Source organism: Triticum dicoccoides, chromosome 4A (genome assembly GCF_002162155.2).
Source record: "Triticum dicoccoides isolate Atlit2015 ecotype Zavitan chromosome 4A, WEW_v2.0, whole genome shotgun sequence".
NCBI classification, from domain to species: domain Eukaryota; kingdom Viridiplantae; phylum Streptophyta; class Magnoliopsida; order Poales; family Poaceae; genus Triticum; species Triticum dicoccoides.
The window spans coordinates 707,567,494-707,580,641 of record NC_041386.1 but is presented as its reverse complement, the minus strand read 5'-3'; the positions used below and the strand labels follow the sequence as shown (position 1 = coordinate 707,580,641).

The window sequence follows — 13,148 nt, the reverse complement described above, 5'->3', positions numbered from 1 at the left end:
GTAAAAGATAGGCCCTTCGCAGAGGGAAGCAAGGATTTGCAAAGGTGCCAGAGCTCAAAGCTTTAAAACAGAGATGAAAATAATTTTGAGAGGTATGCTTTCATTGTCAACATAACAACCAAGTGTTCCCAATATCTTCCATGCTATACACATTATAGGCGGTTCCCAAACAGAATGGTAAAGTTTTTACTCCCATCCACCAACAATCACACTCCACGGCTTGTCTGAAACAACGGGTGCCGTCCAACTATTAACATTCCTGGGGGAGTTTTGTTTAATTTATTTGCGATTTTGTTTTTGATCTTTTGATCATAGGACTGGGCATTCGAGTTACCAGCCATTTTCTCGTGAATGATAAGCGGAGTCCACTCATCGTGAGAATAACCCACCTAGCATGGAAGATACTGACAGCCCCTAGTTGCTACATGAGCGATTCGGGCATACAAAACAGATTATTATTTGAAGGTTTAGAGTTTGGCACATGCAAATTTACTTGGAACGGCATGTAAATACCGCATGTAGGTAGGTATGGTGGACACTCATGGAAGAAACTTGGTTCAAGGAATTTGGATGCACAAGCAGTATTCCCGCTTAGTACAGATATTTTGGCTAGCAAAGGTTTCTAAATAGCAAGCAACACATGTTGGAGGATCTATAACAATATAACTTCTATACAAATATACCCAAGCATAACTCATTACGTTGTCTTCCTTGTCCAATTTCAACTAATTTGATCAGGTTTTAAAATAATTAATGGGGCTCACAATCGTAGAAGATGTCCAAGATAGTATATTTATATGTGAAATCTCTCTTCCTTCAATATTCTTTCATGAATTGTCCAAATGACCAATACAATGTTTGCTAACCTTCAATAACTTTACCACCTCTACTTCTTAGATGTGAAGTCATTACTCTCAATGGGGTAAGCATATGAAACATATATAATTTCAGATTTATGATATTCAAATCATTCAACCATTTACTCATAGGACATAAGCGAAGCACACGAGTAAATGACAAACTACTCCAAAAAGATATAAGTGAAGATCAATGAGTAGTTAAATAATCATGTAGCTATGTGAAGACTCTCTCTCATTTAATAATTTCATATATTGGTATTTTATTCAAATAGCAAGCAAAGCAAAATAAAATGACATTGCAAGGATAGCACAACTCATGTAAAGAAGCAAAAACTTAGGCTCAACTGATACTAACCGATAGTCGTTGAAGAAGAAAGGTGGGATGCCTAACGGGGCATCCCCAAGCTTAGATGCTTGAGACTTCTTGAAATACTATCTGGGGGTGCCTTGGGCATCCCCAAGCTTGAACTTTTGTGTCTCCTTAATTCCTCTCATATCATGGTTTCTCTATTTCTCAAAAACTTCATCCACATAAAACTCAACAAGAACTCATGAGATAAGTTAGTATAAACCAATGCAAAACCTTATCATTCTCTACTGTAACAAATCACAAAAATTATTATTAAACATTTCACACTAAATGTCTCTGCATATTTAATACTGCTATCCCCAAATAGAATCATTAAACAAGCAAACATATGCAAACAATGCAAACATAACAACAATCTGGCAAAATAGTACAGTCTGTAAAGAATGCAAGATTCATCATACTTCCGTCAATCCAAAAATTATGAGAAACATACTACACTGTAGAAAATTTATCAGATCTTATTATGCAAAAGGTTTCAACATTTTATCACATTCTGACTTTTCTAGGGAATTTTAGCAACAGCGGTAAACTTTCTGTTTTTCAAACAGCAACATGTATACTTGCAAAATAAGCATGCTAAAGGCTATCCTTGACATTTTTATTGAAAATAGAGATGCAAAACATTATTCTAGATAATATAAAGCAAATGATAACAAAAGAGAATGACACTCCAAGCAAAACACATATCATGTGGTGAATAAAAATATAGCTCCAAGTAAAGTTACCGATGAACGAAGACGAAAGAGGGGATGCCATCCGGGGCATCCCCAAGCCTAGGCTCTTGGTTGTCCTTGAATATTACCTTGGGGTGCCTTGGGACCCCAAGCTTAGGCTCTTGACACTCCTTATTCCATAGTCCATCGAATCTTTACCCAAAACTTGAAAACTTCACAACACAAAACTCAACAGAAAACTCGTAAGCTCCGTTGGTATAAGAAAATAAATCACCACTTAGGTACTGTAATTAACTCATTCTAAATTCATATTGGTGCAATATCTACTGTATTCTAACTTCTCTATGGTTCATACCCTCCGATACTACTCATAGATTCATCAAAATAAGCAAACAACACAATGAAAACAGAATATGTCAAAAACAGAACAGTCTATAGTAATATGTATTATTCGAATACTTCTGTAACTCCAAAAATTCTGTCTATTAATCATCTGCAAAAAGAATCAACCTAAAAGCACTCTCCAGTAAACAATGGCAGCTAATCTCATGAGCGCGAAAGTTTCTGTTTTTTACGCAAGATCACAAAGACTTCACCCAAGTCTTCCCAAAGGTTCTACTTGGCAAAAACACTAATTAAAACATAAAACCACATCTAACCAGAGGCTAGATGAATTATTTATTACTAAATAGGAACAAAAAGCAAGGAACAAAAAAAAATTGGGTTGCCTCCCAACAAGTGCTATCATTTAACGCCCCTATCTAGGCATGATGATTTCAATGATGTTCACATAAAAGATAAGAATTGAAACATAGCGGGAGCATCATGAACAATATGACTAGCACATTTGAGTCTAACCCACTTTCTATGCATTGGGATTTTGTGAACAAACAACTTATTGGAGCAAGAATCATCTAGCATAGGAAGGAAAAACAAGCATAGCTTCAAGATTTTCAACACATAGAGAGGAAACATGATATTATTGTAATATGTAGAAGCATATGATCCTCTCTCATAATAATTTTCAGTAGCATCATGAATGACTTCAACAATATAACCATCACATAAAGCATTCTTTTCATGATGCACAAGCATAGAATTTTTATTACTCTCCACATAAGCAAATTTATTCTCGTCAATAGTAGTGGGAGCAAACTCAACAAAATAACTATCATGTGAAGCATAATCCAATTGAAAATTAAAATCATGATGACAAGTTTCATGGTTATCTTTATTCTTTATAGCATACAAGTCATCACAATAATCATCATAGATAGCAACTTTATTCTCATAATCAATTGGAACCTCTTTCGAAATAGTGGATTCATCTCTAAATAAAGTCATGACCTCTCCAAATCCACTTTCATCAATATAATCATCATAAATAGGAGGCATGCTTTCATCATAATAAATTCGCTCATCAAAACTTGGGGGACAAAAATTATCATCTTCATCAAACATAGCTTCCCCAAGCCTGTGGCTTTGCATATCATTAGCATCATGGGTATTCAAGGAATTCATACTAACAACATTGCAATCATGCTCATCATTCACATATTGTATGCCAAGCATTCTATGTAATTCTTCTTCTAGCACTTGGGCACAATTTTCCTTTCCATCATTTTCACGAAAGATATTAAAAAGATGAAGCATATGAGGCACCCTCAATTCCATTTTTTTGTAGTTTTCTTTTATAAACTAAACTAGTGATAAAACAAGAAACTAAAAGATTCGATGGCAAGATCTAAAGATATAACTTCAAGCACTCACCTCCCCGGCAACGGCGCCAGAAAAGAGCTTGATGTCTACTACACAACCTTCTTCTTGTAGACGTTGTTGGGCCTCCAAGTGCAGAGGTTTGTAGGACAGTAGCAAATTTCCCTCAAGTGGATGACCTAAGGTTTATCAATCCATGGGAGGCGTAGAATGAAGATGGTCTATCTCAAGCAACCCTGCAACCAAATAACAAAGAGTCTCTTGTGTCCCTAACACACCCAATACAATGGTAAATTGTAAAGGTGCACTAGTTCGGCGAAGAGATGGTGATACAACTGCAATATGGATGGTAGATATAGGTTTTGGTAATCTGAAAATATAAAAACAGCAAGGTAACTAATGATAAAATTGAGCACAAACGGTATTGCAATGCGTTGAAACAAGGACTAGGGTTCATACTTTCACTAGTGCAAGTTCTCTCAAAAATAATAACATAATTGGATCATATAACTATCCCTCAACATGCAACAAAGAGTCACTCCAAAGTCACTAATAGCAGAGAACAAACGAAGAGATTATGGTAGGGTACGAAACCACCTCAAAGTTATTCTTTCTGATCAATCTATTCAAGAGTCCGTAGTAAAATAACAAGAAGCTATTCTTTCTGTTCGATCAATCATAGAGTTCGCACTAGTATAACACCTTAAGACACAAATCAACCAAAACCCTAATGTCACCTAGATAATCCAATGTCACCTCAAGTATCCGTGTGTATGATTATACGATATGCATCACACAATCTTAGATTCATCTATTCAACCAACATAAAGAACTTCAAAGAGTGCCCCAAAGTTTCTACCGGAGAGTCAAGATGAAAACGTGTGCCAACCCCTATGCATAAGTTCACAATGTTATGGAACCCGCAAGTTGATCACCGAAACGTACATCAAGTAGATCACATGAATATCCCATTGTCACCACAGATAAGCACATGCAAGACATACATAAAGTGTTCTCAAATACTTAAAGACTCAATCCGATAAGGTCACTTCAAAGGGAAAACTCAGTCCATTACAAGAGAGTAGAGGGGGAGAAACATCATGAGATCCAACTATAATAGCAAAGTTCGCGATACATCAAGATCGTACCACCTCAAGAACACGACAGAGAGAGATCAAACACATAGCTACTGGTACATACCCTCAGCCCCGAGGGTGAACTACTCCCTCCTCGTCATGGAGAGCGCCGGGATGATGAAGATGGCCACCGGTGAGGGATCCCCCCTCCGGCAGGGTGCCGAAACAGGGTCCCGATTGGTTTTTGGTGGCTACAGAGGCTTGCGGCGGCGGAACTCCTGATCTATTGTGTTTTTCGATGTTTTTAGGGTATATGGATATATATAGGCGAAAGAAGTCGGTCAGGGGAGCCACGAGGGGCCCACAAGGGTGGGGGCGTGCCCAGGGGGGCAGGCGCGCCTCCCTGCCTCATGGCCACCTCGAAGCTTCCCTGACTTCAACTCCAAGTCTCCTGGACCACGTTCGTTCAAAAAATCACGCTCCCGAAGGTTTCATTCCGTTTGGACTCCTTTTGATATTTCTTTTCTGCAAAACACTGAAACAAGGGAAAAAACAGAAACTGGCACTGGGCTCTGGGTTAATAGGTTAGTCCCAAAAATAATATAAAAGTGCATAGTAAAGCCCATTAAACATCCAAGATGGATAATATAATAGCATGAATACTTCATAAATTATAGATACGTTGGAGACGTATCAGAGGACATCATCACGGCCGGCTCGGCCGCCGCCGCCGCGTCCCCCGGGTTCACTGCCCAGGACGACACAATGGACCTCAATGGCGACATGGATGGCGAGCTCGACTACGGCGAGGAGGAGCTAGAGGAGGAGGAGGAGGAGGAGCCGGCGCCTGCTCCGGCGAGCAAACGGAAGAAGAAGAAGCGGGCGGCCAGGACCAGCGAGCCACGCATCAAGTGGGCGTCCAAGGAGGACGAGTGCCTCGCCAAAGTGTGGAAAGTCGTGTGCCTCGACCCGATCACCGGCACGAACCAGAGCGACGACATATATTGGGACCGCATCAAGGCCGAGTTCGACGAGTGCAAACTCGCCGACCCGTACTTCAAAGGCGTTTACATGCAGCGCGGGTCGAAGGCAATGGCGAACCATTGGGGGCTCATCCAAACGGCATGCAACAAATGGCATGGGATCGTCGAGGAGATCGCGGCTCGCCAGGAGAGCGGCGCCAACATGGAGGATCGGGTATGGCACGCCGGTCTCCCCTTTCTTTCGCCATGTGCGCCCCCGCCAACTGTTTGTTCCTCGGCGTAGCTGCTGCGGCTGTTCGCCATGTTTCGCCAGGACAACAATGATCGACAAGTGCCAGGACAACAATGATCGACAACCTCGGGTGGGTTGGTGTTCCTCTTCAAATACCTCGACGTCTTCAAGCGTATCGACAAGTGCGAGAAGTGGGCGGATACCCGGGGCACCCTCGCCAAGGCCAAGGAGACATACAAGCCGGACGCGCCGACGCAGGGCTTGGCCGACGAGCGCCCGGACGGCAACAAGGGGGCCAAGAAGGCGAAACACGCCGACTCGGCTACCGCACGGGTGCAGGAGTCCATCGAGCATTGCCTCGCCAACGCACATGCCCGGGCCGCCCTGCGTGAAGAGAAGACCGAGGCGTGGTGGTCGGTGTTGATGACGAACAGCGCCGTCAAGCTCGACCTACTCCGGACAAACATCGCCGCAAAGAAGAGGAACACCAACCTGCCTTTCCTGATGGGCGGGGCGGACATGCTCCAAAGCAACGACGAGCAGCTGAAGGCGTGGTATCTGGCGGAGCGCGGCCTCATCCTGAACGAGCTGCCGCCGACGGCGCCGCCAACTCCGCCAAGCCCGAGCGATGATGCCTCCACGACGCCCAGCAGCACAGAAGCCGCGTCGACGCCGCCGAGCACAAAAGCCGCTCCGACGCCGCCAAGCCCGCGCATGCCGACTCCGCCGACGCCGGAGGCCGACCCCGCCATTTGATGCGTTGCCCACGCGTCCTTTCTTTTCTTTGCACGCCAAACTTTTCCATTTGATCGCCGAACTGTGGCAAGGTGATCGCCGAACTGGGCCGCTGATTGCCAGACTTGTGGTGTTTTTTTGGAAGCGGGAATGACCAAGTTTGAATTTGCGCGCCTTGGGGACGGCGCCTGGGGGCGTGGCTGGGAGTTCGATCGCCCCCAGGGCCTAAAGAGAGCGCCGGGCGGGCGCCAGAAATAGCGTCGGCTTATGCGCTGGGGGCCGAACGAGCGGAGATGCTCTTACCTCTATGGAAATCATCAATCATAGCTTTTAGACACCATTTAATCAAATTCCATCACATGTGGTAAAACTCAATGGGAAACCACCAAGACCAGGACTCTTATTTTGTTACATAGAAAATCCGACAATATAATCTCATACATAGAAAATTTGATAACAAGATCCTCAGCTTTCTGTCTGGAACTCCTAATTAGCCCCATCAATATTATGAGAAATGAGCTCCCTTTTGCGGGGAAAGAGAGAAATGAGCTCCAGCTGAATGCATGCTAACAAAATCAACACTTTTTGTGAGACAAAGTGTAATGGACGCCATGATTTTACATACAGTTGCGGTATACATTTTGGAATTTTCTGCATCAGTAAACGCGATTGAGACACATACATACATTACACACATATACACTCTTCGATCGACCTCGTTTGGTTTTGAGTTATGATGATCGGATCCTTCCTTCATCCGTTCCACCATGGATGCATGCATAGACTAGCATGCATGCAGAAGGCGCGCGCACGGATTGACGAACTACGGCGGTGCTGCTCATGGCTGCTCGATCGGTGAGGACTGACGGCGACGCATGGAGGTATGGATCATGCATCGATGCAGAAGATGGATGGATCACCTGCCCTTCATGTCGGCGAGCTGCGCGAAGAGCTCGTTGGCGGAGGTGGTGGATTGGTCGGGCACGGTGGTGACGCCGCTGGCGGAGGAGACGATGGAGGCGTCGGCGTCGTCGGCGTCGCTGGCGCCCTCGGGTGGGTTGGACTCCTGCAGCTGCAGCGCGTACTCGAGGTTCCAGAGCACGTCGCCCATGGAGAGGCGGTCGCTGCCGAACTCGCAGAGGCACTTCTCGGCGGTCTCGGCGAACTTGGCGAGCGACTCCGGGTTGACCTTGCCGGCGAGGTTGGGGTCCATGATCTTCTCGATGAGGCCCTTGCGCTTCCACTGCAGGCCCCACTCGGCGAGGCTGACCTGCTCGCGCGGCAGCTGCGGGTCGATGGGCGCCCGCGCGCACAGCGTCTCCAGCAGCACCACCCCGAATGAGTAGACGTCGGACTTGTCGGTCAGCTGCTGGCACCGGAAGTACTCCGGGTCGAGGTACCCGAAGCTGCCCTTGACGGCAGTGCTGACGTGCAGCTGGTTCATCCCGGGGCCGTCCTTGGAGAGGCCGAAGTCGGCCACCTTGGCCACGAACTTGTCGTCGAGGAGGATGTTGGTGGTCTTGACGTCGCGGTGGATGATCCCGTGCGCGGTACCGGTGTGGAGGTAGTGGAGGCCCCTGGCGGCGCCGATGCAGATCTCGAGGCGCTGCTTCCAGGAGAGCGTGGGCAGGCCCTCGGGCCCGCCGTAGATGTGGTCGCGGAAGGGCCCGTGCTGCATGAACTCGTAGACGAGGATCATCTCCTCGCCCTCGTCGCAGTAGCCGATGAGGGACACGAGGTGGCGGTGCCGGAGCTTGGACAGCATCTGGATCTCGGTGTTGAACTCGTTGATGCCCTGCTCCGACGACGGGTTCCCGCGCTTGATGGCCACCTTGATCCTGGAGCCCTCCTCGTCGGGGTCGTTGATCTCGCCCACGTACACGTTGCCGAACCCTCCCACGCCGATGATGGCGCTCTCGGCGAAGTTCTTGGTCGCCTCTGACATCTCCGCGAAGGTGAAGAAGTGGCCCAGCCCCGCGGTGGAGGAGAAGGTGTAGCCGCTCTTGGACTTGCCGTTGCTGAAGGACTGGCCCGTGTGGATCGGCAGCAGCCACGACGAGAAGCTGTTGCGCCGCTCCCAGTCCTGCGGCCGCCGATGCCACTTCACCACCATGCATCCCAGGCCGGCGAAGGCGCCGAACATCATGGCGAACCCCACGGCCGCCACCACCTTGCGGGTGCCGCTGCCGTCATCCACCATCCGGCCGTCCACGCCGTACTCGCCGTCCAGGCTGCCCACCGAGTTGGTCATCTTGAGCACCTCCGCGCCGTTGAGCAGCGCGTCGTTGCGGCCCGTGTCCTCCCCTAGCGGCCCGACGTCGATGATGATGTGGCCGTCGGTATTGACCGACGAGTTCACCACGAAGTCCTTGTAGTAGGGCGCGGCCAGGTCGCCGGTGATGGTGGAGAGGTCCAGGGCGGAGATGGCCTTGCGGCCGTTGATGTACACGTTGAAGTAGAGGTCGTTGGCGGACGTGCTTATAATGTCGGCGAACAAGAGGCGGACGAGATAGTCGAACGACGGGTCCACGTCCACCTTCCACGACACGTTGAAGTTCTGGTTCGCGACGCCGGATTCAGCCATGTGGCGGGCGGTCGCGTACACCGCCGTGGGTGCCACGAGCTTGGTCGCCGGGAACGCGTCGGGGTACTTGATCGCGCTCGTCGGCACCGACACCTCCGCCCCGGCCTCCTTGGGGTTCAGGTACTGCCCGTCGTCCTCCCACTGCCGGCCGAGCGTGTCGTTCACGGGGCCGATGGGCGGGCCACCGACGTTGAGCCGGCACACCACCTGGTACGCAGCCTCTGACAGCCCGCTTGTCTCGGCTAGCGGCGACACCGTCAGGGCCGTCTTACTGATGAGCTCGTCAGGGGCGTTGACGACCTCGATGGCGTTGATGAACGCCGCGCCCGACTGCGGGGTGAACTTGAGCTCGAGCTTGTTCTCCGTGGCGTTGACGACGTACTCCTTCATGACCGCCTTCGCCTCGGCGGTGAAGCCATGGAGAAGGACGTTGACGGCGGTGGTCACGTCGAACGTGGCCGCCGCGAGGTCGGCCTCCCCGCTCTTGATGGGGAAGAAGTAGAGCCGGATGAAGTGCCAGCCGGGGGCCGTGAGCGGGAAGTTGTAGACGGCCTCCTCCTTGAAGACCCGCGCGCTGCGGTAGAGGTGCGACGGCACGTCGGCCTTGTCGTCGGCGACCTTGATGTTGTCCCTGGCGGAGAGCAGGCTGTTGGCCTCCGCGTCGGTCTTGAAGGACTTGCCGTCCTTGGTGTCGGCGGCGGCCGTGCCGCCGCAGTCGATGTAGAAGGCGTCCTTGGGCGTGAACTTGGCCGGCCCCGACGCGCCGCCCGAGCCGTTGTCCGTGACCGGCTTCCCCTGCCCCGCCACGGCCGTCAGCGTCGCCAGCACGGCCAGCAGCGCCAGCGGGAACGTCCCGCGGCGCACCATCTTGGGCGCGGTGCTTCTCCTCGTCACCCTCGCCGCCACGCTGCCGTTGTGCCGCCGGTCACGTCAGCACCGCCGCCGCCGCCGCCACCTCGACGAGCAGCGCCCGACGCCGGGGACGTCGTGCTGATTTTTGTTATTGTGGTGGCCTGGCTGGGGTGGCGCCCTCTCGCCCTCTCTCTGGTTGGGCGGGGCCAATCGGAGGAGAGGGAAGGGGGCGGAGGAGACTTGAGGGGGAGGGAGAAATGGGCGGGGGTTAAGCGGTGGTGGGTGACGCCATGCCAAGTTTAAGCCGGTTTGACCCGGGCGTCGGCGTGCTATGTTTGGGGGCTCGTCCACCATTGACGCAAGTCATTCTGCACGAGACCAACTGGACATGGCTATTCTTGGAGCTTGTCTTTGTTGCTGCTGCCAGAACGATCGACGGTGACCATGCATGATTGGAGCTTGTGCTAGTTGCATGCCAATGGGAGAAGAGAAAGATGGAGATGCGCTCGATGTTGCAGATCTTTCATCACCCATTGTGAAACCAGCAATTCATACTAAGAAAAAGAGGTGTGGCTAGGTTGCAGTCAACTGCAACAAGTCTCAGTCGAGTGACATAACATGTATAAAGAAAAAAAAACTGAAAAGATAATTTTGCACGATCTCAATAAGATCTCACGAATATAGCATGGGTCGAGACATAACGAAGACTTGGTCGACAGAGATTTAGCAAGACTATAAGAAAAACTGTTTTTTTTTGTGGGGATTAAGAAAAACTGTTAGAAATAGCAGTCTTACTAACTCTTGTTCGCTTGAGAATCTCTTGCACTCAGTTGATGTACAAATTGCAATGTTCGAATGAATAAACTATAATCTCACCCAAGGCCCCACCTAGTTCAGTTTAGTGTCTACATAGGAAATTATCCTAGGTCAATAAAAGTCCAACTGTTAAGCCATGATTAACAAGCCAAATAAGTGAGAAGATGAAAATAACAAGACACTTGAAGAAATAATACTTCATGGTAGATGGATAAAATTGATGACTTGCCATAGATTATAACACTCTCCCTTCATTAGTCCAGCATTGCTTAGTGGATCAACTTTTCTACATTTGTACTCTCCCACATACCACAACTAAGGTTGGCCTTGGTCTTTTCTCAAGCAACCCTAGCCTATATTAACCAAAGTTCTAAATAGCGCGCTAAGCCTCTTACCGGCGATGAGGCCGCCCGACGGACCATAATTTTGGCCGGTGTCTAGGACAAGGTAAGGTAAACCAGGGGCGATGAGGCCGCCCGACGACCTGCCGCCGACTCGCGGATCTCCGCCGCCCGCCCAGTCTACCACGGACAAGACCGGCACTACCATCGGCGGGTCATCAGGGGAGTCTACGGCGGCGGATCCGACCTCTGCTCATTCTCCCAGTCGCGCGGCGGAGCCATTTGAGGGAGGGGCGGATCCAGAGACAACGACGGCAGCGGATCTCCGTGCCAAGTCTGATGGCGAGATCGGGCAAGAGATGTCACAATGGAGGCAGTGGCAGGCCCATTTTGCTCTTGAAACTGATCCCGATAACTGGATCACGGGGCGTCTCCGATTCACTCCATCATCTAGATGGATGGTTTTATTGGATCTGGAGAATGACGTCTTAGCTGGGGATTACCTTCCGGACGGAGATCGGATCGAGGTAGGATTTCGTTTTTTGTTAGATAACTATGTTGTGGTTGTTGGTCAATGTGTGCAGGTTGATCAGATCACGGCGGTGGAATTGGTTGATCTGACGAACACAATGAACATCACAAGTTGGGATCGACCGGGAGGACGTTTCTGGGTTCTTATCGACAGCGATGAAGAAGGTGAGGGAGTGATCGAACATGCCAAGCATATGCCACCGGAGAGATCGCCGGAATCTTAGCGTTCAACGGTGCGGCCTCAATCAAAAGCTCTAGTTTTGAAGAAAATGGTTAAACCTTGGATTGGTCCGCTTCCTAAGGTATCTCGGGAACCTATTACATTGTCAGATTTTATTCCGAATTCTTGGACATTAGTCACTAGAAAAAAGAAAGGCAAGCTATTGAGGTCGACGCCGCAACGATCGCCGGTGGCGACCTCGGTGTGCGTGATTCGAGCGGCCAGGAAGGCGCGTTTGAACTCGCTTCTCGGTCTGGAGGTGGACGATGCACCGACACCGGTCGTGGGCTCTCTGGAAGTGGGGCATGCGGCCCAGCCAGAGGCCCAAGCCGGGTTGGCCGTTCTGCCTTTGAGCATGCATGTAGCGTCGAGGCCCGGGTCGATTCACATCGTTTCGGCTAGGATTTCTTGTTCGCCAGGTTTTCCTTCGCTCGGGCCGGGCAGGGCGACTAGGATCTTCGTCGCCGGCACGATGGCCGGCCGCGGAGCCCCTCCTCCCGCCACTGGGGCTGGCCGTGGTGCCCCTCCACATCCCGCGAGGTAACCGCCGCCCGCCAAGCATGCCGCGACGATCGCCGCTGGGACTGGCCGCGGCCCTCCTTCCGTGGCGCGGCAGCCGCTTCCAGCAGCTCCACCACAAGCCGCGGTCGGTCGAGGCGTCCTGGGTGCCACGGCAGTGGCTGGAACCGGTCGTGGCGCCCCGCCTGTTGTCGCTGCTGGTGGTGCAGGCTGTGGCACTGTTGGACACGCCGGCCTGCCTGCTAGGGCGAATGCGCGTCAGCCGAAGGATCCGTTGCAGCAACCAGCAGCTAAGGCACCGGCCCTAGGAAGGGATCGCAGTGCGCAAGGGCATGGTGGCTACTGTGGGTACAACAGATATGGGCAGAATTATAACCGTTACAGACAGTGGGGAGATGATGGATATGATGCTTACGGTGAGGGACGACACCGTGGATCTTCATTCGGTGGTGGCCGTGGCTCTGATAGGTATAATGATGAGGACAACAAATGTTTTCAAGGTCCGCCCGGTAATTTTGTTGAAGGTGTTACCGGACCCAGAAATCGTTTCCGAGGAGGATATCGTCGCGGTGGGAGAGGGAGACGCCCACCACCGCCCCGACACTACTCACCGCCACCACCTCCTGCTATGGATTTGAC

General features: G+C 50.3%; 1 protein-coding gene across 1 annotated transcript; it reads right to left on the bottom strand.

Annotated features, from left to right (window-relative positions):
- Window positions 1–7,237: 7,237 nt before the first annotated feature.
- Window positions 7,238–10,097, bottom strand: LOC119284170 (probable receptor-like protein kinase At4g39110). Its single transcript, XM_037563405.1, has one exon. The coding sequence runs from the start codon at window positions 10,095–10,097 to the stop codon at window positions 7,563–7,565; it is 2,535 nt and encodes an 844-aa protein (XP_037419302.1). The 3' UTR covers window positions 7,238–7,562.
- Window positions 10,098–13,148: the final 3,051 nt, after the last annotated feature.

What these genes read in the sequence shown, in the direction of transcription:
- LOC119284170 (XM_037563405.1), bottom strand. Translation starts at nt 10,097, where the DNA reads ATGGTGCGCCGCGGGACGTTCCCGCTGGCGCTGCTGGCCGTGCTGGCG.